The 27300-nt window shown below is 39.7% G+C and overlaps 1 protein-coding gene across 2 annotated transcripts in view; it reads right to left on the minus strand.

Moving 5' to 3' along the window:
• Nucleotides 1-27015, minus strand: part of epha4l (eph receptor A4, like) — a 44638-nt gene extending 17623 nt beyond the window's left edge. For both annotated transcript variants that reach the window (XM_088913139.1, XM_088913136.1), the window contains exons 1-5: nucleotides 26856-27015; nucleotides 25219-25286; nucleotides 22409-23072; nucleotides 6131-6286; nucleotides 2497-2832 (exon numbers count right to left, since the gene is read on the minus strand). In XM_088913139.1, the coding sequence (XP_088769265.1) occupies nucleotides 2497-2832; nucleotides 6131-6286; nucleotides 22409-23072; nucleotides 25219-25286; nucleotides 26856-26943 (1312 nt within the window). In that variant the 5' untranslated portion in view covers nucleotides 26944-27015. The remainder of the gene's footprint in view (nucleotides 1-2496; nucleotides 2833-6130; nucleotides 6287-22408; nucleotides 23073-25218; nucleotides 25287-26855) is intronic.
• Between the last annotated feature and the right edge of the window lie 285 nt (nucleotides 27016-27300).

Consider the following 27300-nt stretch of genomic DNA (forward strand, 5'->3'; position numbering starts at 1 on the left):
GTTCACATTGGAAAGTCTCCCAAGAGAACAGCAAGGTAGGATTTTTCTTGACTGTTGGAAAGAGCCCAAGGAGGGCGATGAAGCAAAGCCTAAGGCACGCTCTTTGGTGTCTATCCTTTGTGAATCTGAACTGTCTCTTTCTAACTGGAGAGGTAAGTAGCCAAGGGACTGAAGACCAGAATACAATACAAAAACATGATCTCGGGAGGTTTGCGGAAGGGTTTAATAACTTTTGAGTTTCAGATCAGTAACTTTGATTGCAGTTCAGATTGACAGATCTAAAAAGATTCCTGTAAGCACCTATTTGAACTGTATTGTGCTTTTACAAACAGGATAGAAAAACATTTTGGGATATCTTTTCGTGGGTTCTGATTATTTATTTTCTTTTGTAGACATCACTAGTATATTTACAATTATGTAGATACAACACGGAATGACTATGATCAAAGCTGCTATTCATAACAGATCAATCAGACTGCTGCCCGTAATGATCTGAGGTGTAATTGCACAGGACATATTCAAAGCTATGAATGCTTGGCTGTGTTCACCAATACCAAAGCTGATTCAAGTGCTGCTGTAGGTTTCTAATATAACACATAAATGTAGCCTAAAAACAGAAGATTTAAATTTTTCTACATATACGCCTAATCAATTGGTCATTTGCCATCTTTTTTTATACACAAAATAAACAAAAATGTATGCACTACATTATCATTGTGCTTCTCTTACTAAGAACTATGAACAGTATCAAAAACTAACAAGCAACTTTCTTAGAGGAAATTAAGTATAAGGGCTCTTATCTCTGCACAGAACATATAGAGATTTTATCTAATTACATAAAACTAAACATTTGTCAGATCAGTATGATTTGTCTCCAGCAACTGGCTGGAGAAAGGAATTTCATTCAGGGAAGTGTGCAACTTTGCTGTTTAAACTGTAAGCAAAGCTTGTACCTCCAGGCTACGGCTCATAAACATAACAAAAAACACATTTACAGCCTGTTGCATTTCAAAGCAAGAACCCACTTCACCATAATTTTAATGGGCTGGGAGTTCATCAGGGAATGTGTGATTTATGAAACAGATTGTGCATGGCGAAATTCAGAATGTCCCTCAATGGGCTCTGCTGTGTCCCAGAAGCTGTAACCTCATCCCTGATCAAGGTTTTTGGGAAAGGAGGCAAAAATAGAACAATGTGAGTTTTTTAAATGATGATGAAGTAAAGTGAGATCATAAACTGCCCCATTATGATAAGGAATTTAATGGCACAATCATATTGTGTGGTAATGTAAATATATATATTTCATTACATGTATATTTGTCCATGTAGGACTTCCATATATTTAGTTTAAAGTGCTTTCATCCCGCTAGCCTAGCCTCATTTGATGGTCTGCTTCATGCAAGGAACAGGACTGTGCTCCAGTTTCAGAGGGGATTTATTATGGAAGAGACTTGGAAGAGAACCCATTGGAGAGACCTCAGAACAAGTCTCTGGCCAAATCCCTGGTCTCTGACATAATTAACTTTTATTTATTTGGCATTGTACTTGTTTTCCTTCCAAAGGGGTCCCTTTATTCACTGCAGTAGAAGTACAAGCATTAGGTTGACCCAGGCAAAGCAGCTCGAAAACTCCTGCCCACAATATGTGTGCTCAAGATCTTGTCTCCATGCTGGAAATGACTGGTCACTGTTAAACAAACTTAGGGATTGTAAATCTATGATTGCACTGCCTACCCTTGGTAATTAAGCACTGATTGCAATTGGAATAGTTAATATCATCATACGCTTTCCTACAGGCCTTCTGGAACTAGTTAAATCACTCCACTGTGCTTACATCAAGCAGCCTCCAACAAGCAGCAATTAAAATTTTAAACTTCCTATAAAAAACAGATTTTGCTTTAGTCCATACAGACGACTCCTTCTCTCAAACATAAATTAAGAACTTATGATCTACTTTAAATGCTACATTAAAAAGTACAACAAAACTATTACACCAATAAAATAGCTCTAAGGAAGAAAAAGTCTTGGGCTGTCACATAACAAATGGAAGTCTAACAGTTTCACTCTTGATAACCTCATCACTTTTATTACAGGCATCTTTTGAGATTAAGCTCATTTATTATTAAAATCTATGTATCCAAACCAACTATTTATAATCATCAAATCTCAAAAGGTCTGTGCTCCATATCAAATTGCGCCAAAAGAACATCCAAACTAAAACTTAGAAATGAACCGAGTGCCGTGCCCAAGGAAAAAATAAATAAAAAACAAAAAGCTCTAATGCTAATCTATTATATTGTTCTTTTTAACTCAATTATACTTTGGCAGAGTGACACAAAGTATTTATGCAGCCGCCTCAAACCTCTCTGTTTTGAATTCTTCTAGAATTCTGCAATTACGCAGGGTTGAAAAAAGAAAAATAATGAGGCATACGGAGAAATGGCTGGGAATATCTGCAATGTGAAAGGAGTCTGGCTCACACACAGACAGGGCTCACCTGCTTGGTTGGTGGTCACAGTAACGGACACGGCTTGATCCTGACTGGGGCTCTGCTTGGACACCCCATTCACCGCCCAGATCTCAAAGGTGTAGTTGGTGTGAGCCTGCAGGTCGTTGATGGAGACCTTGGTGCCCTTCAGGCTGAGCTGCTGGGGAGTGAAGTGGAGCCCACTGCCGCAGGGCCGACACTTGGTGGGGTCGGCGCCACAGCGTTTGCACACCACGTTGTAGGTGATGTCCTGCCGGCCTCCTGTGTACTGGGGGGAGCTCCATTCCAGATTAACAGAGGTCTCGTTCACATTGGAGATCAGGTTTTGAGGAGCAGAAGGGGGCCCTGGAGAAAGAGGAGTGGAATTTTAGGGGCAGCAAAAAATGATTAAGACAGTGTGTTGTGATATAGGCAGTTATTGCCTGCCATCCATCTTCTAACCTCTTTATCCAATACAGAGTCATGGGGGAGTCAGACCCTATCCCAGCAAGCAATGGGCGCAAAGCAGGGTACACCCTGGACAGGACGCCAGTCCATCGCAGGGCAGACACACAGACCTGCGCACACACGCACACCAGGGCCAACATTCCCCGAAGCCAGTTATCCTACCAGCATGTCTTTGGACAGCAGGAGGAAACTGATGCAAACACAGGGAGAACATTTAACATTCATGCAGATAGCTGCACACGAATCGAACCCAGCACCCAAGTGCTGCCAGATAGCTACGCTAACAACTGGGTCACTGTGCAGCCCTAGTCCCGCAATTTATTTCTACTACAAAAATGGGACCACCACTATGCCGTTTTTAATATCAATACTAAGAACATTGGGATAGCCATGTTAGTTCAATATTCGCCTTGTTTTTCATGTTGTCTTATGAGCAGAGCACTTTAAAAACATAATTTGTGTAGAAAACGGCCAACAGAATAACTCAACAGGGACACCCGTAGGTCACATAATGCATTCTTTACATCCATACTAACTGTGGCAGCAGTTCAGTTTTTTTTAGCCTGTATTTGTTGCACGGAGCTTTTATAATAAACATTGACAAGCTGTGTGTCCACTCTGTTCACATGGGGAGGAAAAAAAAAGTCAGCAAACAATGTCTCTTCTCTTAGGAAGCAAAAGTCAGTAATTAGTATGTGGGACAGAGCGTAGCAGTGTCAAAACAAAAGCTCAGTGAGGCGGAAAATGAAGCACAGACAGGTGGGAGTGAGGGATGTGGGACACACAGAAAAGACTCAATTCTGGTTTTGGAGCTGAACCCAGAAAAAGAATCGTCTAATGGAAGAGCGAACCAAGATGACCAGCGGATGTGCCTTCATTTCCTTTCCTGAAACATTAATTATGTCGTGTCATTAAGCCCACGATGCATAATAAAGAAGCTATCGCATGGTCTTTATGCAGACTGTCCCAAACTGACTAACAGTTAGCTCTGAATGGGGTTTCTAATTTTATGTTTAGTATTGTAAAAATACTTATTATAGTATTTCAAAATAAATCAGACAAAATACAGGATTAAAAGCAACTCCTCTATCAGTCAGACTACACAGTTTTATATTTAATAACTGAACAAAGAAAAAACATAAAGGAAAAGGAAGCTAGGAATATAAATTCTTTTTACTTAGATATCAATGAAGTTTAGGTCACTGTCTTGACACCACATTCCAGTTTCAATTCCCTAGCCTAAACCTTGACTTCTGCCCCAGACCAGAAGGATGACCAGGGAAAAACAGCAATATGATCAATGACTGTCACATTTTTGAAACTGTGCTGACGGTTTTTGTAAGCATGTAAACAAAGCACAGGGGAACCCATAAATCTAAAATAAGGTCACCCTTTTCGCATTTTTAACAAATGTGTATGTTCTTCTTGACACTAATTGCTGACACTTCTCAGGTGCTTAGTTTGAAAGCAGACCTTGAAGCTGACCTGCATGAGTCCTGCTATTACAGTCAAACCCGTTATTAATCTTTGAGTTACACTGGAACACTTATTAATTCACTACTTCATGACCTGCAGAGACTCATTTTAAGCAGTATCCATATGGATATATGAAAGAACCATTAGGATAACTAATACAAAACAATAAAGCCTCAACAAATAAGACTCCTTTAATATGTATATCCTTAAATTCAAAGGCGGATTAATTCTTTTATCAATTTAAACTTGCCTAATTCATTCAGTTTATTTTTAAATAGCAACTGTAATACCTGGAAATCGCGCAGGGGGGCTTAACGGAGCATGGAATAAATTTAATGGCAATTGAAATGAAAGGCATAGAAAAAGCGCTGCTAGAATTATTCTTTCATCATGTTCTAATTGTTGACCTGAACGAAATCAGAACGGTGGGCGACCACATTTTTAATTATGGTGACAACTTTCATATTTGACCTTGAAACACACAAGGACAGAGCTGCTCGGACACCTTCTTGTGATATCCTGGCAGTGAAGCTGGGAGTCCCCCAGCCCTTTGCATGATTAACCCTGATGTCATTACAGCTCATTACACTGATGAGGAAGGAAACTTTCGAAAGTGGATGCTGCAGACAAGGCACATGCAGGTCAACCTTCCAACAATGCAAATCAGACGTCAGTGGGAACCATGCAGGGGAATGAACTATTATGTGTGTTATGTGAAAGAAAATGACTTTTATAACCACAGTTACAAAAATAGCTCAAATTCCATCTCAAATCCAATCATTATTACTCAGTCTTAAGAACAACAGTAAGATTGTATTAAAATTCAGGAATCGTTCGTAATGCGACACAGAAATCCTCCCTCACACACTCAACACTTCTTTTCTTTCAAAAGCTCTCATGTGGTGCAGTCTGGTTTCAAAATTCCACAGCATAAAAACTTGATTTCTCAACCCACTGAAGCAGAGTCTCTCTCTGACCAAAGGAATGAATCCTTGATGCAGTGTTTTATTTCTTCATTAGTGCGCTGTCAAACTAACTGATTACTAAATGCACCCAAGAATGAGAATTTAGCCGTTAAAGAGGGGATAATGAGCAGGAACACACACCTGATTATTGTGGTTGTGAAAAGGCCTGGACTTTAAGTTGTCACGAACATCAAGGTGTTTCAAGCTATAAATAAAATCTTTTATACTTTCACCACGGGATTTGTTATAGTTTAGAAGGATGACAGGGGGCTATCGGCTTTAACCTCTGTGTAAGCAGGATCACCTTAACATTTCCGGAAATGTTTTGATTGCAATCATAAATCTCTCGCATTCATATTTGCTGAGAAATTAGCTGAACTTTAGGTAACAGCAAATCTGCTCATTAGAAAATGTTCTTTATTTGCTGCTATAGAGAGATTCAAGCTTCATTTGCTTAGACTATTTTTGTTCTGAACTAATGGAGAGCCACATGAAAATAATCTGACTGGCGATGACAGCATAAGTACTATTTGGCAACAAGTAAAGGTTTATTCCAGGCTGAAAGGAGAAGAAAAGAAACACAAAGTTTTGGCTGTGGAGCCTTCTTTGACTCCACGGCCGAAACATTGTGTTTCTTTTCTTCTCTTTTCAGCCTGGAATAAACCTTTACTTGTTCCTTTGCAACCTACACATGCTGACGCAGCTACAGTACCTACTTTAACTACTATTTGGACACCCATATGCTTGTGACTCACTTGTACAAGGCATGGAAGCAGGGTCCGTCTCTGATCTGAAGTAGCCTTTATCACAGGTGCAGGAGGTAGACCCTTCCCAGACAGAGTAGCTATGCAGTGGACACTTGGAACACGATGCATCCGATGAAAGGGCTCTGTAGTAGCCAGTTTTGCAAGCTTCAGGAGAAAAAAACAAAACAAAGAATTATTATTTTTTCACAGCTTGAACAAATACATTGCAACATGTTTAAGACGTCTCTGGGAGAAGGCAAATGGAATGGTGTGTGGGATGACCACTTTATGTTTCAAACACGCTGATCAAAATATTGCTTTTCTCTTTATATGGCCTCGTGCAAATTCCTGTAAAAGGGCTCCTTGTGACAATTATTTTTCAGCAGCAAATCTGTAAAATCAAACACCAGCCATAGGCGTATCAGGAATGTTTGAATAAGACGGTATTGCATTGCTGAACTTTTCTTTATGACCCTAATTTCTCCAGCAATGATACGTCTGGAATGCTGTACACCCTTATCAGAAACGTCCCTCAGCACTTCTTTTTAGACAAGCAATAAGGTGTTCAATCTCTCTTTTGCACAAAAAAAACATTTTTTGTAAAATATTCATTACAAGAATTAATGTACCAACTGTGTGTGTATATATATATATGTCTCTTTGTTTTTATGTGGGAGCTATAAACAATTTTCAACAGTGCATTCCACTCCCTTGCTCTGACCGTACCTAGTTTCAAAGCTGTAACCTGGATGACAAATTTATGACTCCAGTTCTTTCGAGCAACCATAACTGCCAAAGGTTCAACTTTCAAGCTGCCTTTCAGCAATAATACACAAGCCCCTGTGTTTTCTGTTTCAGCCTTAAAATTCAACTGAAAAACCGCAACTAAGATAGACAAAATCAGCTGCAGAATGCATATAGACATGGTTGGAAAATAACCAAATCTGGTGTGTAAGGCTTATCAGTCAAACAAGATGGTTGTTAAGAAGATATGTTTAGAACCCAAAATGCAAGACAGGGATTTTTAAGAAAAAAAAACATTCAGATCATTTTTGGAAACCAAACACTATGTAAAATGTCTGTGTAATATTTTTCCAACTATGCTCGGTCCTTAATAAAACACAGTTTAACCTTCCTTATGCATAACATAATTTCCATACATTTACGTTTTGCATTCATATAAAAAAGATCAAGCAATCCGTGATAACCAGCCAAAAAGCCTCTTTTCACAATCTGTAAACTAACCTCTCAAACATCCTCAACATGTAACATATTAGGATTAATTGAGTTATTTTACAGCTTACCGTGATAGCAAGACACATGTTTAATGACCTTCATGATGTATGTAAACTATGTGAGGGACAACTTTAGGTTAACAAGAGAACTAAAAGGTTCAGATTCATCCTAGGAATGATGGTCAAATTATTTGTTTTTACATTTTAAACCTATGCTCCTTGTTATCCCAAATCTTAAAATGTTTTTCACAATATAAAATCAAGATTCCTATCCACTGATTTAGCTACAGATATAAAAGATTAAATGTCTTTTTTAATTAGAATGCTGGCCTTGTCTTTCAGGAGCAGAGAAAGGGGATGATGATTTTTTTTTCTTTTCAGCAACAACAAAAACCTTGCCTTTTATTCTAAATATGTTAGGTTGTGACCTTTGTGGGGCTGGTTTTATTGTGCAGCTAAACTCCAACTGTTTTGATAATTTCTTTTACTGGGAGATTTCTGTGTGAGTTAATTGAGGGCCATGATTGTCCAGGCATAGGCCTTTGAATATCTATCTGCCCCACAGTATGAGCCTTTAGCTGGAGTTATCTCATTGTACAGCTGTTCTTGGGCCTAAATGTTCACCCAGACGTAATTGTCCAGCTGTCCCTGCACCACCTACTTTTGACTGGGACATCACTCTTTCCAGTCCCTGTTGTCAGGAATACAACAGGCACACCAGTAGCCATCCTAATACCTGGGGGACAATGCTCTCATAAGCTGTTTGGTAGTTAGGGGAACAAATGTTTTTTTGCGGTCATGTGAGAGAAGGAGGGTGCTGATACAGGATTGAACTGATGAGTTCCTTTTGAAAATGAAGCCATTCTGGCCGGGTGTAATTACTTTCGTCCACCGTGTTATTCAGGGCAATTAATCCACCCTCTTTCTAACAAAGGGAACAATGTCTTTTTAAAGGCTTCAAAACCGTTTAGAGATTTGTTCATTCACCTATTCTCAATGTGATCAGAAAGCGGGGAAATGCATTTTCTTTACACAATTTAAGAAGGATGGCAAAATAAATAGAGAAAAAATTAAAACCAAAATTCACATTTTGCGGCTGCAATGAAACATTATTGCATTTTCCTCAGCAATTAAGAAAAGGGAAAAAAATCCCTTTTCAAATAACACCATTACTTCAACAAAAGCTTGCCTTGACAAAGAACTGCAAAAAATACATTTAACCAGCTAAGGTTATTTAAGGTTTACATTATGCTTAACCATGAGTCCCTTCCATTATATGGACCCTACCCACTAGTCTGTTAAAACAGAAAGAGATCTCGCACTGCAGTGAGTGATTTACTTAACAGATCTTAAAAGCAAAGCTGAAGCGTAGCTTCCACATCAACGCTGTTAATTTCAACATTAGTTGGCAAGACTGACAAGCAAGTCTGAAGGGTGGAAGTGGGTGGTCTGAACAATAAAGTTTCTTTCTGGAAGAACCTGTGTGACTATCACACGTCTGCCTCGTGTTGATTTATCTGTCAGGTTTGCTCTGACAGCGATGCCGCTAGGCTGCGGGGCATCCAGTATCAGCTCTCTCAGTTTTTACTATACACACACTTCTCTCAGGAAGACAAAAACACCTCTCGTGCCTGACCAGCAAACTGAGATCAAAGTCTAATGACTGCACAAATGGCTTCACTGGGCTTTTTGGGCTCACCAAATGGCGCTGCTTAGTTAGACTTCAGTCTTTCTTATACTATTCTTTCTCTTTCTTCCTGGATCGATCTCATTTTAGCATTCCTTTCTGTGACTAAAACTTTTCAGGACCTTGTCAGAGTTAACGAAGGCTCCGCCATCGTGCTAATCCTGTGCTTGAAAGGCCTGTACCTTGCGTTGATGTGTGCGAATATAAAGCCCCCGATCAGGAATAAAAGAGAACGATGGCATGCTTACTACATGACCAAAACCAGCCAAACAACTAATTTCTACCACATCAAAGGGTTGTTCCTTTTTGCATTTTCCCAAATAATTTATGTCTCCTTTCCACTCTTTAGGATTTGAGCCTGTGAATTCCTCCGCTTGAGTCTAGCCACGTATTAAACCCTAAATCTTAACTAGATACTGTATCTATAGTAATTTAACAGTGCTTTCAATTACAAGTCATTGTTGACACAAGCATTATCGGTTTTCTTTCTTGAGGGTGAAGAAGGCTGGCCAGCTCATGGCACTGGTACAGTCTTTATCCTCGGTTTTTTCTCCTCTCAAGAGGACTGCTTCCTTGAAAATGGGCTGGATGCCATAAGAGCTTGCAGGTAAATTCCTCATCTCTTTCAAGCTGAGCTGATTTACACTGATGAGTTATAAACCAATTTATCTTTATGTTTCATGGCATATTAATGAGTACCGCAAACATCCTGCTGCTGTATCAATCATAAACGTCTTCATCATTTAGGCTAAATTACACACCGGAGTGAAGCCATTAACATTCCTTCCTGTCATTATTTTATTTATAAATTTAGTTTTATTCAATAGGCATGTAAAGATTCATTTACACTTGAGTCTGTATTTGGCATGCAATCCCAAGACCAATTGGATATCAATGGAAAAATCAATGAGGCTATCATCTCCATTCGATCACAACTACTTGATTACAGTTCATAAGAACCCACTTTGAAAGCCCAACTTTATCAGCTTCTCCATGGATGAAGTCCAGACTAATATGAAACCTAAACAGTGTTTAAATTACTTGAGGTCTGTTAATTATTTGGGCTTTATACTAAAAAGTCTGAAATGAACTGAGCTATAACTGTTCACATATTTTCATTCTAGAAAATAAGGCAAAAGACATACTACATAACCAAACCTTGTTTGTTTAAAGTTTAATGGGACAAATTGAAACTTTTAATTTAACTGTAGGTACAGCTGTAATTAATTCTACAAATTCCTCAAGTCCACCATAATAAATGGGGCCTTGGTGTCCTTTTGATTCAGACAGTTTTTAGACTAATTCTATACTGGCTTTATGGAAATTATTTGAACACATTCATCAGCCCTCTGTGAATGCAAAAACTGTTCAATCTGTATGAAGAATGACAACTGCAAGAGCAGAGCTGGCTGTGGGCTATAATCTTTCCGAAAGAATTTCAAAGGTAGTTTTTTTTCCGAGGCGATCTGAAAAAGAAGTGTGTAGTCACGAGCAGGATAGCTGATTAATGCGATGCTCTTGGAGGAATATTAGGCAGAAATCACCAGCCGAAGGACTGTCCTCAACCAATTGCAATGGGGGATTGTCGGCACAAGGAGACATCTTATCTGTCAAGGGCTGCCTCTTAGGCAGAGCTAATGGTTCTTGCGTTCCATGAGATGCAATTAGTGATTAATAATGACTCCCTTATAATACAGGACAGCACTCATGGCTGGTAGGCGAATGTTGCCTGCAAATGGCAGACACAAAAGAACACTTGTCTAGCATACTATCCCTAAAAAGAAAATGCTTTGTGCTTCCAAGTGTATCCACCATTATTGCAATGATTAAAAGCACATAATGTGTTTGAAACACTGTTCTGAGACATTTGGAACTTTTTCGCCAGAAATGACAACACGGAAACAATCGAAGGTGGTATTGTTTTGGGGAGGCCGGGGGTTCTCAGCAGTAGAGGTGGACCTATCGTGTTCCCATTCACATGAATTCAGCATTTTTCCTCTTGAATGGAACATATTTAAATTTAATTTAGCGCAACTATCAGCACAATGGTATCACAAAGATTGCTGTTGTGCTCATGAAAGGTTGGCACCAGGAGGCTTTCCTGTATCAGTGGCAGGGTTAACCTTACAAGCCACAAAACAAACAGAATCATCTTTGTGCAGCAAGGTTTTGCCCAGGGGGGGAAAGTGGATTCCTGTCTTACCAGTGCCAGATTCACAGGGTGGTACCCCTCACCTATTCTGAGTTAAAAGGCCCGCAGGCAGTACTTTCATCACCTTTTGTAATCTGGGTATGGACACAGGGTAGATGTGGGGCATTGTAGAACAATAGCAGAAATGCAATAGTAGGTGCTGTTAAACTGATAATTACAAGGAAAAAAGCAGCAGGTGACCATGAATAACTGCAGTGTTATTAATGTAACAATCACTGCGGATAAGCAAATTTAAGGTGATTTAAGGAATTTAAGGTAAAAGCATAATGCGTTGACACACATTTCTGGGATTACTAAAGCATGGTTAATACACAGAGTTTCTTATTGATATATACATATTGATGCCTTTGTTGTCTCTTGTTTAGAGCACAACACATTTCTTATCTTTGAGCACTAGAAAACAAACCTAAAACTGATCAGGTTTGTCCATCAATTCAACACAATGGAGGCCAAGTGTGTGTCAAACACTTGTAGCTCAGTGATTCCCAGCAGATCGCTGATACAGCCCTGCAGGGTACAAAGCTAACTTCAGCTTTGTGCTGGTCAATCCGCGGCGATGAAAGAGGCCGGGCCATCATGCAGAGTACCTCGGGAATCTGGAGGTAAATAACTTTAAGGAAGGGGCTATTGTCTTCTAAATTGTTTTGTGCCTTCCAGGATCCATTGCGAACGCTGAGCAGGGTATTTCCTTCATTTTGCTGATACAAGGTGAGAGCTCTGTGTAAATTTAATTTAAAAATGCACATCTGTAGGTGCAAACACAAAATAGGTGTGTGCTTTTTTTAAGTACATGATTATGTTTGCCTTAAGCCAACTGATAACAGCTTTCTAGAAGGTGGCATAACTCATTAACATACTGCTAATAGGAAATCATGAGCTACATGGGCTAAGTTTCACCTGCATACTGTTTGACAATATGTGGGCTATTCTGTGAAAGTGCCAAAAATCAAACTCAGCAATAGTTACAAAGGAACACACCATCTCCTATAGACTACTCCATTCATGTGGATTACCAGACAGGTGTGGCAGTAAGTAATGTGAAACATCCTGGGTAAGCAAATGCCCACTCTGACACTTCCCCAGCCTAAATGATTTGTATGTTAAACAGCTGCTAACCTCCTTGTCCTTCGCAGGCACTCACTAACACTTCTAACTTCACCTCAGATTTTCAGTTTCTCGTTACAGAATGCTGTGATTGCTCTTCTTCTTGGAGCAGTTAAAAAATTAAGGTAATCTGGAATCAAGAATTCATTTTGCAAAGAGCAATGGGTAAAACCGTATGGGGCAGAAGCAAAATGTTCAAGAAACAGGACCTGAACGCCCTCTATTCCAACAGTACTGTAATGCTATACAATTCTGTCTCCTGTTTCCTTCCACATTCAAGACTGAAAGTGCTTTAAAGGATGTTTATATGCAGTTTATTTATCACTGCCCTGAAAATGACAGTGCTGTGGCATTGTAACTAATTAGCACCTGCCTGGAGGCAAGGTTCATTTAAAAAAAAATGATCAGTTTTTATGAAAGTGAGCTAGCTGTTTATTTAAAATGCGCTGTGGCTTGTTTTAAATTATAATCAAGGATACAATTTCTGGAGCACAGTTTATAAAATTCACAGGTGTATGCTAATGGTGTCTTAAAATTAATATTCTTATAAGATGAGCCCTGTGCTTGCTATACTCTGACCTCTATAGCGTAGTTTGCATCACAGGACTTATTAAAAGAAATTAGGTCATTACTTTGAATGGAAGTGATACCCCACTGAAACAGTGTCAGCTGTTATGTCAAACCGCCATCATTAACCCATGATCTACCCTACTTGAACCTGACTGCTTTGGTGTAACATGATATCAGGGTTAATGGGTTTCTGTGAAAGAAGGTTACAAAGCTAATGCATCTTGTTATTAATCAAATGCAATTATTAATATGTAGATATTGGTAAAACTAGTAATAATATTATTATTTTTTCTTCAGCCAGTCTGGCACCTGTGCAAAATGATAAGGGTCTAAGTAAATTAAATAAAGAAACTGGCACAATTTTAAAATGTACATTTAACTTGACTGCAATGCAAATGACTGGTTAGACTCGTGACCCTTTGGAAAGCACAATAATATTGATTTCTCCTAACAGGGGTCATGACTTACAAGGCAATAAATGTATAAAAAAAACCCAAGAGCAACTGATTTCAACCTTTCGCATGAGCAAAAGCACATCACGTAAAAAAAAAAAAATATTTTTTCATTCAAATTGTGTCTTCACTTTTAGAAAGAGGAGGACATTTTTAAATGCAAAACAAATGGTTTTGGAATTTAAAGAATATTTTCCTTTAAACTGTTACACTATAGAACATGACAATCATGAAATGTCATATCAAAATTTATATGAGATTGATGTTTTGACATAATCTTTATAATATGGGTTATAATAAGTTCTATATTCACACCTAAACGTACATAGCTAAATTCTGCAACAAACAAGCCTGTGAATATATACAATACTCAGTATGTCTCAAACTATGTACATAATTCCTCTAACCCACTATCTAAAGTTCAACTGCATAATCCAAGGATAATTGTCTATATATCATATTTACAGAAGTAAGTTATGCACCCTGCCTAAGCAAGGTCTCTCTGATTGAAGTCTTTTCTTATTAAAATGTGCATCCAGTTGAAACGTTAGCCGATCAGATTAGGTCTTTTTTTCATAAATCAGTGTCTGATTAGCTGCAAATCCTTTGATTCCAAGGGGATTTCACTGTGTAAAAGACCACCTACAGCCTTGAAGGATTTAGTCTGCTTAGATAAAAATTGGAGAAGATGAAACAGAGAAACACTTGTTAAATTGTTTTCAATCAGCATCAATCGTAATTTTCAAAAATGCCCTGCACTGGAAAGATACTTTAACATTTCGAATATTCAATTTTTATGTTAAATGTGGGTGTTTGTAATATATGATGGAAGCATCACAGTATTTTATTACATGAAACATATATCTGGATGCTTTGCAGAAACAACACTTAATGTAACATGGTGTTTCCCATGGCAAACCATTCATTTAAAAGGTGAACAAGTCACTGATTTGTAAATAACCAACAACTTTTTTAAATCACATATAGGTAGCATTTATTTATTTACATACAGACAGCCTTCGAAAGAGGTAGGACAAGCATATAGCATACTGGCATGTAATAATAATATGGACAGAAACACATAAACATTTTATGTCAAAAACTGAAAATAAAAAGAATGTCCACTTACTACCAGAAGGTTGACAAGCCACATGATGAATACCTTGATTTTCAGATCCCTAGGTTTTGCAACTTAGCATCATTAAAACAGGCACGGGGATTTAGTAAAGGGAAAGAACTCAAGAAAAAGATTCTTGCTTACAAGCAGGTTCTCTGAGTTGTCTAGTGAAAATGCTCCAGGTGAGCGGTCCAGAATTAAACTAATGAAATCCTACTAATACAAACACTGCAGCGGTCCCAAAAAAGGCTCCTAAACATCCATTCAGTTAGGCACTAAATTTTCTTTTCAGATTCCATACACATCTACAGAGCTTGCCAGTGAACTGCAGGCAGCCCCTTTGTGAAATCAAAGTTCCCAGCTGACACGCCACAGGCCAGGAGGGCCAAATGGCCTACTCATGTTTGTAACCATTCTTACGGTCTAAGCAATTACAAGAAGCCTAAATGAAGGTGGACTTAAATCAAGTACAGCAAGAAAGTAAACCTCTTAGTTGCTTGAGTTCCTCTGAAAAAACTTACAGCCCTGAAGACTGGGCAAGGGTTCCCTGGTGAGGCAGAAACATGTAGGTATTAAACACATGCTAGAAGTGGTAAATACCTGTATATACATACTATAAATGCTTTAAATCAAAATTCCTTAAACTGTTAAAGATTCCTCAAGCACCTGGATTCTTCATTTGATTCTGATCACCCAATCACACATTGGGCACTGGAAACACTATAATATAAAGAGCATTTGTCATCCACAGGAGCTGGAAATCTGGACTGGAGTTTCATCTGAACGAAGTCTAACACCTATACAAAGATGCCAAAGGAAACTTTTTTTGCCCCCCATAATGAATGGCTGCCTAATTCAAATTCAGCAGAAGCTGTATTCTAAGAAAAGGGCGATACCATGCACCTGACAAAGGGTAGCAAAAACACAGGTACCCCTCTCAGTAAGTCTCCCTTTTTTCAACCCCACTGAACCTCTCCGAAGGATTCAGGTTGCTAAGACACCTTTAGAGCAGAAGCACAACAACAAAAGAGTAGGCAGTAGGGCGCAACCAAACAGCCTGTGAAAAGTATGCCCCTTACAGTTTCAGCAGTTTACAAATAGCTGGAAAAAATGTGTTTTCTTCCGATCCCTGTAAAATATTTCTATGTTCTGTATTACTTACAAAAATATGTTTGTCTAGCATGTTAAAACTTGGGGGGAGCCTTGTAAATGTTCCATCTGCATTTAGAAAAGAAGTGATCCACCACACTATGTGCAGCTAACAGTGTTAATTAAAAGAAATCATTACAGAAAAATAAAGTACAGTGTGCGTGTAAACTGGTGAAAAATTACTTTTTCAGCCTGTTTAAATGGAAAAATCGGAGCCGGAATTCAAATACAGCCTTGGTGGAAAAAGCACCATTGCAGAGAATGCCATTCCCTGTTCCAGAGAACTTTTTTTCTTTCTTTCGTCTCCATAAGCACAAGGATGACCCCGTGCTTTTGTGGCAGGTCCTCTCCCTTTTGGGCAGTTTTCAAATGAACTACTCCTGCCATTTTTGGATTAGCACTCTGTAGCTAGATCAAGCTGTCTGTGTAGTAGGCCTCTATTGACAACCTCTTTCTCCTCATTGGCCCAGCTGTCTAGGGCTTCCTGGAGACCCCAAGCCCGAAACCAACACAGAGCCAGTGAGTAGGTTCGGGGGGGCTGGTATTGATTCAGAGCTTTTGACATGCTAATTTGCTTAGTGACTGCTTTAATCACTCTCCCAGCCTGGCTTCAAAGAGAGGCCGTTTTCAAAGTGGGAATGAGGGCTCAGACTGGAGAGTGCACTGTTTTACCAAACAGCCTGAACTCCCAACTGCAATTGCACCAACCTGCAATGCAAACGCCAGCTACAAAAAAGGGGAAAGGGATAAGAAGGGATAAAATCCAATTTACGTAGATTAGTTTGACTGATGAAAATATCCAGCAATGAAAAGTTAATTTAAATCCAAGATGAACAAGGATTACTGCTTTAATTATTGCTTGTGTTATGGGTTGAAAACACAAAACATTGTACTGACATAACAGCAATATCTTGGGAGGTTTGTAAGTGAGATACCTTGTTGCTTGGCAAAACTGCAAAAACTTCCCAGAAATACATTTCAGTCACACTTAAAAACTGTCTCCCTGTGATGGATCTATGTAAGGGATGATATTTAATGTGAAAAGTATAGAATACTATGATTAATAAGGAAGCTTTAATTCCAAAGTAGTATTGAGGTGACACAAAATGTAATGGTTTCTAAACTGCACAATTTAAATTATCCACCACAACTGGAAACAAAGTATATTTTCACTGAAAAGACTGTCAAAAAGCAAAAAAAAAAATAGTCTCAAACCTTCATTATTAACTACCATGATTAACTCCAGGCCAGATTATCCAATCCAGATTATTCTGCTTTGAAACAATCCATTTTATGTATGCTTATTTTATGCAGGACCTTTTTTATTTATTTCTTAAATTGCTACAGTTTTAAAAGTTTAAATTTCTTAAAATGAAACATCTGAAATGTTAAAAATTGAAATATTTTAAAATGCCTGTTGATAAGAGCTCAAAAACCCAGATGAAGCAAATAATTATTGACATCAAAAGTGCATGTAATGATAATCCTGTAATGATTATTCAGTTCAGTCTCACACATTTTGGTACCATTGTTATCAGCTAACAACCAGCATTCAATTATCTTTGAAAATGTAGCTGCAGCTTTGACTTTGAAAGTGGAAGTGGAAGCCAGTCTTGCTCTTGTGCCTCTCCATTATATATTTCAATGTCAAACTTGTCAAAATGCAAAATGTCAAAAACACAGACTGTACTGCAACCACGCAGGCAGGCTTTTCACTGATGTGTTGAACCAATGCGTTAACTTCAAAATTATTAAGAAAGGACAAAGACTTCATTTTTTTGGTTAACCCTGTCCACATTCCACAAGCTAGGCAGACAAAGAATATGGATCCCCATAAGAATGAAGCCAAATGGTGAACAGCAGGGAGGCTACAAATCAAACCCACACTTGCCACTAGACTGGACATCTTCTGGGAAGCAAGTGCTAGCTGAAGCTTGAGGAAAAAAAGTTAAATTTATAAATAAGTCCAAATTACCTTGTATATACAATCGTATGAACCCCTTTTTCGAATGGCCTTCTGCTGTTGTCTTTTTTATTATAAAGCTCCATTCATTATCAGGCCCATTGACTGGAAACTTAACAGTTACAGCAGCAACTGATGTGGAGATGCAACAGAATGTAGTTAGAAAGACAAAGACAAAATGGATTATATAGTTTGAAATGAACAGACAGTAATAATGTTTTACAGCTAATGAGGGCTTAAATCTCTTATATAGAGAAAACTGCATGCGTGTGTGACGCAGCATGTAGTTCATTGTGACTACATTCAGGAAAAAGTTGGCGGACTTAATCTGTTTTTCTTTCACGGCTGAAAGAGCCAACAACACCCAGCTAACCTCGCCATCCTACCAACGTCTTCAAATCTACCCACCTATCAGCTCACGCCAGCCATTAACGCTGTCAGAATCGTGTCAGCGCTGCTCGGGAAGCAACTGGTCAGAGGCCGAAAAACAGGTGTGCTGATGCAAAATGCACCAGAAATAACATATTCGACTCCACTTGAGGGAGCAGTGCGAGCGGCTGGAAATGAGATGCAGGCAGAAATATGCATCGCTTAAACAAAGGAAGCTCAATCAGAACAGAATTCATTTGCATGAAATCCAAATCATCAGGCTCTGCGTACATCAATGGGGGAGAATCGGAGGGCCGCTGTTTCCAAAGGAAGCTCTTATCTCCATTGTGGAAGTGGATATGGGCGTGCTGGTTTGCATGCGGGCACATACAACATATGCAAATGAGGAATCTGCTCGCAGTGAAGGGCGAAAAACTTTTCCAGACAGCTGACAATCCCCTTTCACAGGGAGAGAACTCATAACCAGAAACAGAGGGAGCCGTGACAGGAATCGACACACTCGGTTCCCATGGAGCGCAAACGAGGTTTGAATATTCATAACAAGCCACATTTTGGCAAGGGCCTGTCTTTGTAGACGCGTGAAAACAGAAGAATACGAAGAAGATCCGGCTTCACCTGCTCGGAGTTTGAAACAAAAGCCAAGCAATGCAGGCTGAAACGATGTCAGTTTCAAGCTTAGAGGAAAGAAGAATGCTTATTAACCTGTTTATGATGGAATTCTTAATGTTTCTTATTTTCAGTTTCACATTTGTTTTTTTAAATGATATTTTTGTAATTATGGGGAAGGGATATATATATCTGAAATACCAGAAGAAACGAAATTAGAGCCTTTTAACAATTCCCTTACTTTCCTTAACACACTATCATAAACCTACCAATCCAAAATATTAGTCTACAGTGTTAACCTCCCTGTGGCACTTGTGTGTCATGCCAATTTACTATTGAGTGTGTATATCTATATTTAAAAAAATGTTGTTAATGCAGAAACAAGTTGCTTCTTTTCTGTATTCTCACACTGTATGTCTTCAAGAAATCTGGGACCTACTCGCCTGGTGGTGGTTAATTGCACTGGATTTGCTTTTCAAGCTCAAAGGGCCATCAGTGCCACAGTTTCCATGAAACGTCAGGCATAAAAAATTTATAATAGCAGGGAACCATAATTAAACTCTGTTCTCTTCTGATAAAAATGAATTGCTGTTCTCAGTGATCACAGTCGTGCTTCAAAGCATGGAAGATAAAAGCAATCACATCATTCAAGTGATTACTTCTCAGGGAAGCTGTTATCAAAGGTAGAGAGAAACTACCTAGAGAAGGGGGAATATGAAAACCATGGATATTTAAACATTTTATTACCCACCTCTGCACCATCAAGTTGCACAGACACTGCATATGGGCTATCGATCAGTTTTTTTTTCATTCATGACATCTGAAGCCCTACTGGCAATACCACTATGCAATTTTTACAAACCAGAATGCACTCCTTGCAATGGACTCATTTGGTTTTGTAAAGAGATGACACTTAGGGCGGACAGGTCTGGCTACACACTTGCATCTGCCTTAGACAATGGTGTCTGCCACCTACAACAAGCTGACATGCTGCCCAATTCTTTGCAGCCATTAACGCGTCCCACTGGAGGTGACAACTTCGCCAAAGGACGTCCTTCCCTGCTTCCTTGTGGCTCTACAGACTCCGGCAGATGACCAGCGCTAGAGGCTGCTAGGACAACAGAGAGACCCTCCCCTGCCTGTCCCTGTCTCTCCAGCCTGCCCGGCCTTTGTCAAACTTTGAGGTCTTAATCAATCTTCTCCCTGACCTCCGCTGACAGGAGGAAGATGGATGAGGAAGTGGGACACCTTTGACCTTCTCCTGTATTAGTCCCGCCACAGTCCTCTAAGGTCCAAACAATAGGGGAGGGACCTATTCATAACCGCTGGAGCCCAGGCCAGTGGAGTATCAATGGGCTTCACGAGGGCTGGGGGCTCCCTGTTGTGCAGACCTGTCACTTTTCACATATTCAAGGTGAACCTCTCTATTTGCCGAGCCTCTCAACTGGTTGCATATGGAAATATTAAATAGATAATCATTGCCTTTCAGGCTGGGACAGAAAACAACCTTTTAACCTCTGAAGAAGACAAGGCTGGCTACCCAGGCAATGGTTTAATTTGCTGCGTTGATACGTGAGAGAGATCATATTCACTCAGCGGCCCTGCAGATGCATAGACAATGATCCACATGCTCATCCGCGTTGATCAGCTCTCGCCAAAAGCCGGATAGATAAATTAGAATGTATCCGTTTTCCAGAATTAATAGTGAAGCAATGAGCAATCCAGTAGAAGATTTTTTGTAGAAAAAGTATTTTCTAAACACCAATTCAGCCAAATAAATCTCCACGTTCAACATTAATGAATGCTAATAAACTTGTATCAGTAGTTCTATATCAGGCACTTTAAAATCACAGATAAAGTCAATGTGTGCACTGTAAACAGTTTTTAAACCTAGATAATAAGGGAGTTGCCAAACCTGATAAGCCTCAGTAATGAAGCATACCGTAAGAAGAAAAACATTTCAAAACCATTTAAATGCAGGCCCTAAAATAGATAAAAAAAGGTTATTTAAGGGTTATCTGCTGATCAACAGATCATTGTTTTCTGAATACATTTTTTGGGGTTCTTTCAGTGACAAAAAAGCACAGTATTCTGCACATTCTCAGGACCCACAAAAGGATCTTTTATTAAATGTAATTTAAGATTGTGCTTCAATCTCCATTTGAAAGGCAACAGCAATCTCCCTGAGTTACAACCTAACTCCCAGTTCCCTGTGACAGAAAGCTATAAAAAAGATGAGCAACACAGCCCCTGCCGCCCACTGGGATTGGTTGGTAATGATCAAGAACACATTCTTGAGATGCACACTGGAGCTGCCCTGCCATCTGTGATAGCCCACCAGCAAGAAAATCTCCTCACAAACGAGCAATCCTGAATAACAAGGTATTTGTCATGCAATTAGCTCAATGAGATAGAGTAACCCTAAAAAAGAGAGGAGTGCTGAGAGTTCCAATAAATTACTTTGGCCATGTATTGACCCCCCTGGAGAGCTGCCCGCTATTTTATGGAAAAGCAACCCAGTGCCATAAAACAAACTCAGCGCAAGAAGTTTTTGCCCCGATAACACAACTGTGAATATCACTGCAGAGCTGTTGAATATTAAGGGTCATTAGCTACAAGCACATGCTTGAAAACTTGACGAGGGGAAAAATGCTTCCTTAAGCGCTCACTGTGAAAGCTGTTTACTGTATCTACCCATCTCTGAGTAAATCACAGATCCTCTTAACACATCTTTCAACACTGAGATGATAAATATCAACCCTTAAGAGAAATATTGCTTAAAAAAAAACAAAATGAAAAAAACATTCAGAAACTTTTTTTTGAAAAAACATACAGGAATGTGTATATTCACACATAGTGTATAACTTCAAGCTTCTTTATTAAAGCAGTAAGTTCAGTTATCTTCCTTCTTGGCTCTTAAAATAAATATTTCTTTTTACAATTATTTAAAAAAACGTATCAATTAGATCTCATTTTCAACTATTTTCCCTGGAAATTAACAGTTCCTTTATAAAGTCCAACCCAATTCTGAATAGCTTTCAGATAGCTAGCTGAAATGAGTTCATGAAAACAAATGAAGACATTAAATCCACATTGCAAAGTATTTCAACACTTGGTTGAAAGGTTGAAATGTGTGACAGAGGAAACACATCTGAAGATGGTTCCACTGCTGACCCTTTGTGCTGTTCTCCTTTTTATCTATTTTTTAGCATGAAATTAACCTCTGTTTTAATGTGTGCTGTCACAGCCTCCTACTTAAACAAGTTCATGCTGTACAGTGCAGTACACTGTACGTGGCTGTGAATTGTCCATTCACTTAAAGCAGACTCTTTGAAAACAATAAAGCTATAAACAACACAATTAGAAACAGAGAACATTTACGAAAAATTGCCCCTTTCCTCTTTCAAGGAAAGGGGAAGAGCCTTGCTTTGCAGACCTATTGATATCAGACAGGCTATAAGCTCATAGTCGTTCATTCCAAACACCACTGTGGTGAAAGCAGAGGAGGTACAGGACCTTCTTGCTGAATAGCTTTGCATAGGCCTTTTATAATTAAATAAGGCCAGGCAATTGGTGTCAACCCACTGTTGCTGTTTGTAATTTAGCATTTGTTCTGTCAGGATTTAAGCAGGCATTACACAAGCCACCTGGAGCTTTCAGGATTGTTCATTATACTCTGCTGTCCTATTTTTCATTCCCAGAGGGGCTACTAATTACTGAGCTCTACTCGATTTAGCCTCATCACAGATTCAATTATATATAACAGAAAATTGGCCACAGAGTAAAAAATATGAGCGCTCACCTTGGCATTCCCCGTTCCGCTCCTCGTAGCCAGGGTTGCACAAGCAGTTGCCAATGGGCACTAGCCATTCTCCATCTGCGCCACAGTACATTTTGGGCACATCTTTCTCTTCGGAGTTGTTGACGCAGGACCCCCGCACCTCCACCAGGGACGAGGTGTCGGCCCCGGTGATCGTGTCGGGGAACTGGGCCAGGTTGCGGACAGTGAGGGGGCACTTCTTGTAAAAGACGCGCACCGACACCAGGGCGATGCAGGCTCCGACGTCCTGGAAGGCCAGGTAAAACCCCTTCCTGGTGAGAGGCCCCACGTCCCTCACCTCCGTGTTCAGCTTCATGATCCGGTCCCCGATGTCCACCTGCGTGAAGCTCTCGTCGGCCGCAATAGTGTCAATCTTCCCAAACTGGTTCTCCCGGATGTACCTCTCCTTGTCGTTGTTCGACTCGTAGTAATACAGGTTAAAGGTCTCTTTGCAAGTCCCCATGACCCCCGGCAGGCTGTTGCAGTCCCTCAGCGTGAACTTGATTTCAATATACACCCGCTGGGCCCCTCCTCTGGCGATCCAGTCAGTTCGAAGCCAGTTGTTCTGACTGGGCTCCATCACGTTGCACACCTGGTACGTGCGAATGGGGGTGTTCTTCTCATCCATGATGCTGACTTCCTCCCACTGTGAAGCCAAGGAACACAGGTTAGGTGTCACCGAGGTGGAAAGGTTCCAAACACACAGATCTGCAGCCTATGCAGTGAAAAGCAACCTGACCCTACACAGGCAGCTCCTCATTTAAGGCAATAAAATGGATTTTGACATAACTGTACTGATGCTCTAGAAAACAATTCTAAACATGGATGGATACACCCTCTCATTAATTGTAAGACAGTTTACTGAATCCCAGTGTCAGTTTACTGAATCCCAGTGTCAAGCAGGCAAAGTCTTGTTGATTGCTTTGTTATACTAGGGAATATAAAAATCAAGTGCATTCATGCTATCCCATATTTCAGGCAGTTTAAACTCCTGTTACTCATCTATCAGTGTAAAGCACAACATCTTGTGAGAAGCAAGAAAACAGCTCTCTTAGTTAAAGCTGTCTACAGATATATTTTCTGCTAATGCGGGACCTGCAGAAGCAATCTGTCACTTTCACTTCAAAGCACCAAAGAATCTATGCAGACACTGAACGTAAGGGCTCTTATTTAGCCCAGTCAGATATTAGTTCAGTGCTTGTGTGAATAAAATGCAGGAGATCTTCACATTCTGAAAACCAATTCTCAAGGCTTCTTTCTGGAGGCAAGTGTGACATATCTATAATGCAGCATAAGGCACAAAAACAAAAAGAAATGTCTATGACACGAATGTCAAAGAAAAACATATTACATTCTGCTTAGTGGTTAAATTTCTTCTTTCGAAAACAAAACGGGATTTTGCCTCGTGAATTTTTACAAGTTCAATCAAACCTTGCCCGGGAAAAAAACAAGGAATACAAGCTTCCTAAGCCACATATCGTCGGCATACCATGTACTCTTAAATTTTTCACAATGGGTATAAAAATAGCCTTCATATTCTCTGTGTTTTTAATGAAACCAGCCATGCCTGTCACCACTGCCGGAGACATTCCCGAGGAGGTCTAAATTAAGCAAGCTGTGACTTAAAAGAATAACGGGTTTTTATATCTCAGAATAGGGCCAAAATTCTTCAAGCATTTGGCTATTTGCTCATTACTCAGCTGTAATACTTTACAGGCTGCAGCTCTGTTCCCTCGTGGGACAGTAAGAATGAAGGGGGAAATTAAAAAGGCTGTCTAAACCAGTGCCCCATTTCTGACTGACAAGCGCAGAGGAAAGCGAGCTTTCATTGCGATAAAGCTGTACCTTTCCTGATTATCAGTGAATAAGGGCAACCGCTTGCAATCAGCACTCAATGTGCGCTGTCCACGCTGCCAGCGGCCTGTCAATCACTCTGGTCGCGGATAAAGCAGGCTTGGGGACGACATAGTGAGCGCAGACACAGCACAAACGGGAATTACAGCCAAGTTCACGGAGAACCAACAAAAAGCCAGGACAATGCTGGCTTCTATTTTACGGCTAATTCAAACTGCATCATAAAACGCTGCACAGATAAGACCGTCGCAGCTCTTGCTGAGCACAGCTCCTTCTCTGGACACACGCGCGGGAAGCTTTCGCTGCACCACCAGAATCTGAGCAGTAAACTCAGTAAGAAAATAACGCGGAAACGCGCTTAATAGTGTAATATGAAATAAACACGTAAACTGGTGTATCATTTTAGATGTGCAGCGGGCAGTGCGTTTAACATTCCCTTTTTAGCTTGCTCTATCAAACCCACCTCGGTTACCCGAGCTCCAAATCTTTACTCGGAAAACGACGAACAACTAAGCCTGTATTCAAGCACAGCACACCTCTGGGCCCTGTTTAGACATTTTTTTTCTTAATCTGAAAGCAGAACAGTTGCACACTGTTGCCTTATCGGAACTCCCATAGATATAGTAATTAGGCGGCCCAATACCTCTCCTTTCACCCAGATCACATTCCCTATCATTTTTGTAATCACTCCTTGCGGCAACAGCGAAACCTCCTTTTCCCCCTCTTCATGCCGCTGAGAAATCTGGATTTCCCAAGCTCCTTCCCCGTACCTTTCTGGGAATAAGTATAAGGTTTCCCCACAAAGAGCGATTCAATTCAGCGTCTGCTCAGGAAACCCGACGCCCGTAGCGGTATCTACTTCGAATCTGTTATTATTAAGAAAGCATGTTTATTTGTGCCTGTGTGAGCGCAACTTTTAAGACTTCGAAAATGCTTACCCCTCCTTCCGTCGGGCTTGCTACCCATCCTAGTTCTCCTTGAACTGATCTGGAATCCAGCAAAGTCACTGTAAAATAAAAACGTATAAAATTAACTAAAATGTTTTCAACATCAAGTTAAAGTGAAAGGGAGCTGTTCTCTCCTTTGCAAGTCGGATTCATATCATAATGCTAGGTCTTTTCATTCATGGCATCGATAAAAATAAAACACTCACACCTGTTCAAAAATAACAGCAAATTTAAAAAGTGCGACATAGGAAATCTAAAGACTGAAAATGTTCAGATCTGCTCCACTGCAGTATTGTTAGAACGTCAAATTGCTACAAAATGCAAGACTCCCAAAAGAACGGTCATTTAATCCATTTAGTTGGACTATATGACATTTTATATAATAAATGTCTGTTTAAGATGAGAATATTGAATCAACACTCATAATGGTATCGTTATATGCGTATGTGATGCTTCAAGCAATCATTCCTTAATAGAGAGAAAACTTAACAGATCACGGAATCGATCGCCTAGGAAGTTGATCGTTTCACAACGATAGAGGGTCGGAAAGAAAACTCGTCTGGGTTTCCTGCGCCTCTTGATAGAGCAGAGGGATCGCATTCGGTTCGATACACTGTAGTGTCGATATAGCAATACGTTTTTTCACATTATGCTAATAATTACAATATACACTTTTATCTCAGTAATACGGTTAAAAAGCCTAATGACTTTAAACATTGTTAAAAAATAATGAAAATGTGACTTGAATTTTGAAAGACAGATGAAGATCGAGAGTTAAGTTGAAATTTTAAATACAATATTCATAACAAACTATAATTACGATGAAGTTGCTTTTGGTTTTCGGCACCAACGAAATGCTTGGCACTAAGCATAGCCAACGCATTCACACAAACAAGTACGCTTTTAGACTCAATTATTTAATATCACTATACTTCGATTACAGAAATTCCTCATATTTTTCACATATTGGCGTTTCAGTCTGCTTTTTGCGAAAACTTTTTTTTAAATAAAGATCGTTACTTAGTCAAAGCGATCTCCATTGCAATTAGTTCAAAGCAATATGTCAAGCTTGCAAAATTATTTTGCAGACTTGGGTAGTCTAGTAAATCGTTTTTAGGGGTCAAGTCCTCAAAATAGCCAAAAGGGGAGTTTAGTTCATGATACTAATTCGCAAAGGCAAAAAAAAGACTGCACAGGTACAATTCCAAGAGATCAGCAGCCTTACAACCCCATACCAATCTCGTTAACACAGGGAAAAACAGCAACATAAAGATTGTGCGCTGCATTCCGATTATTTCACGTCTTTAAACTGACTGGAAACAAACGAGGTTAACACGAAAGCTTTACAGAGGGCATTTGACTTGATCAACCTTTACTCCTCTTGGAAGAAAAAAAAATCTAAAAATCCACGAGAAAAACTGAAGACCATCCGTGACTATCGATTGTATTGCTTCCACCTTTTTCCTTGCTGTAATTACCAGTCAATAATGCAGTACGGGCGAACTTTATTTATCCTGTGGGGCAACTTGTCCACATACGTCCTAAGGTAGCCTGCGGTGAGCGATCCTAAGTGATATCATTTCTTGTTTCTTAGAAGTCCACCAACTTCTCGAAAGACGATTTCTTACCTTCATTCGGCGGATAGATCCGTGCTGGGGAAACAAATGTAGAAATCCCAAACAGAATAAAAGTCGCAGTATACAAAATCCCAGCCATTTGTCTCCGTTTCTGTGCGTCCTGCTTCTGCTACACGGATCCAGCTCGGTCTATCCCTGTGGAATATGTGATAGAGTCCAGAGTGTAGCAGGCAGTACACACTGCCAAGGGGCGTTTCTCACTCCTCTGACGCAAGTGTCAATCCAAAAAAAAAATCAAAATAATCATTAACAGCGCCCCTCCCTTTGCCTATCAACTCGATCGGAGGCAATAAACATGATCTAAGCATTGCAATCCGAATCGTTTGTAAGCACCTTTATCCGCCTCACGATCAGGCTGTATTTCTTGCAGACACGCTCTTTTGCAAGAGCGCTGCCAAATATCATGATGATCCCTTAATTTGCAGATTAACCTAAA

Source organism: Atractosteus spatula, chromosome 4 (assembly GCF_055471065.1).
Source record: "Atractosteus spatula isolate fAtrSpa1 chromosome 4, fAtrSpa1.hap1, whole genome shotgun sequence".
Taxonomy (NCBI): domain Eukaryota; kingdom Metazoa; phylum Chordata; class Actinopteri; order Semionotiformes; family Lepisosteidae; genus Atractosteus; species Atractosteus spatula.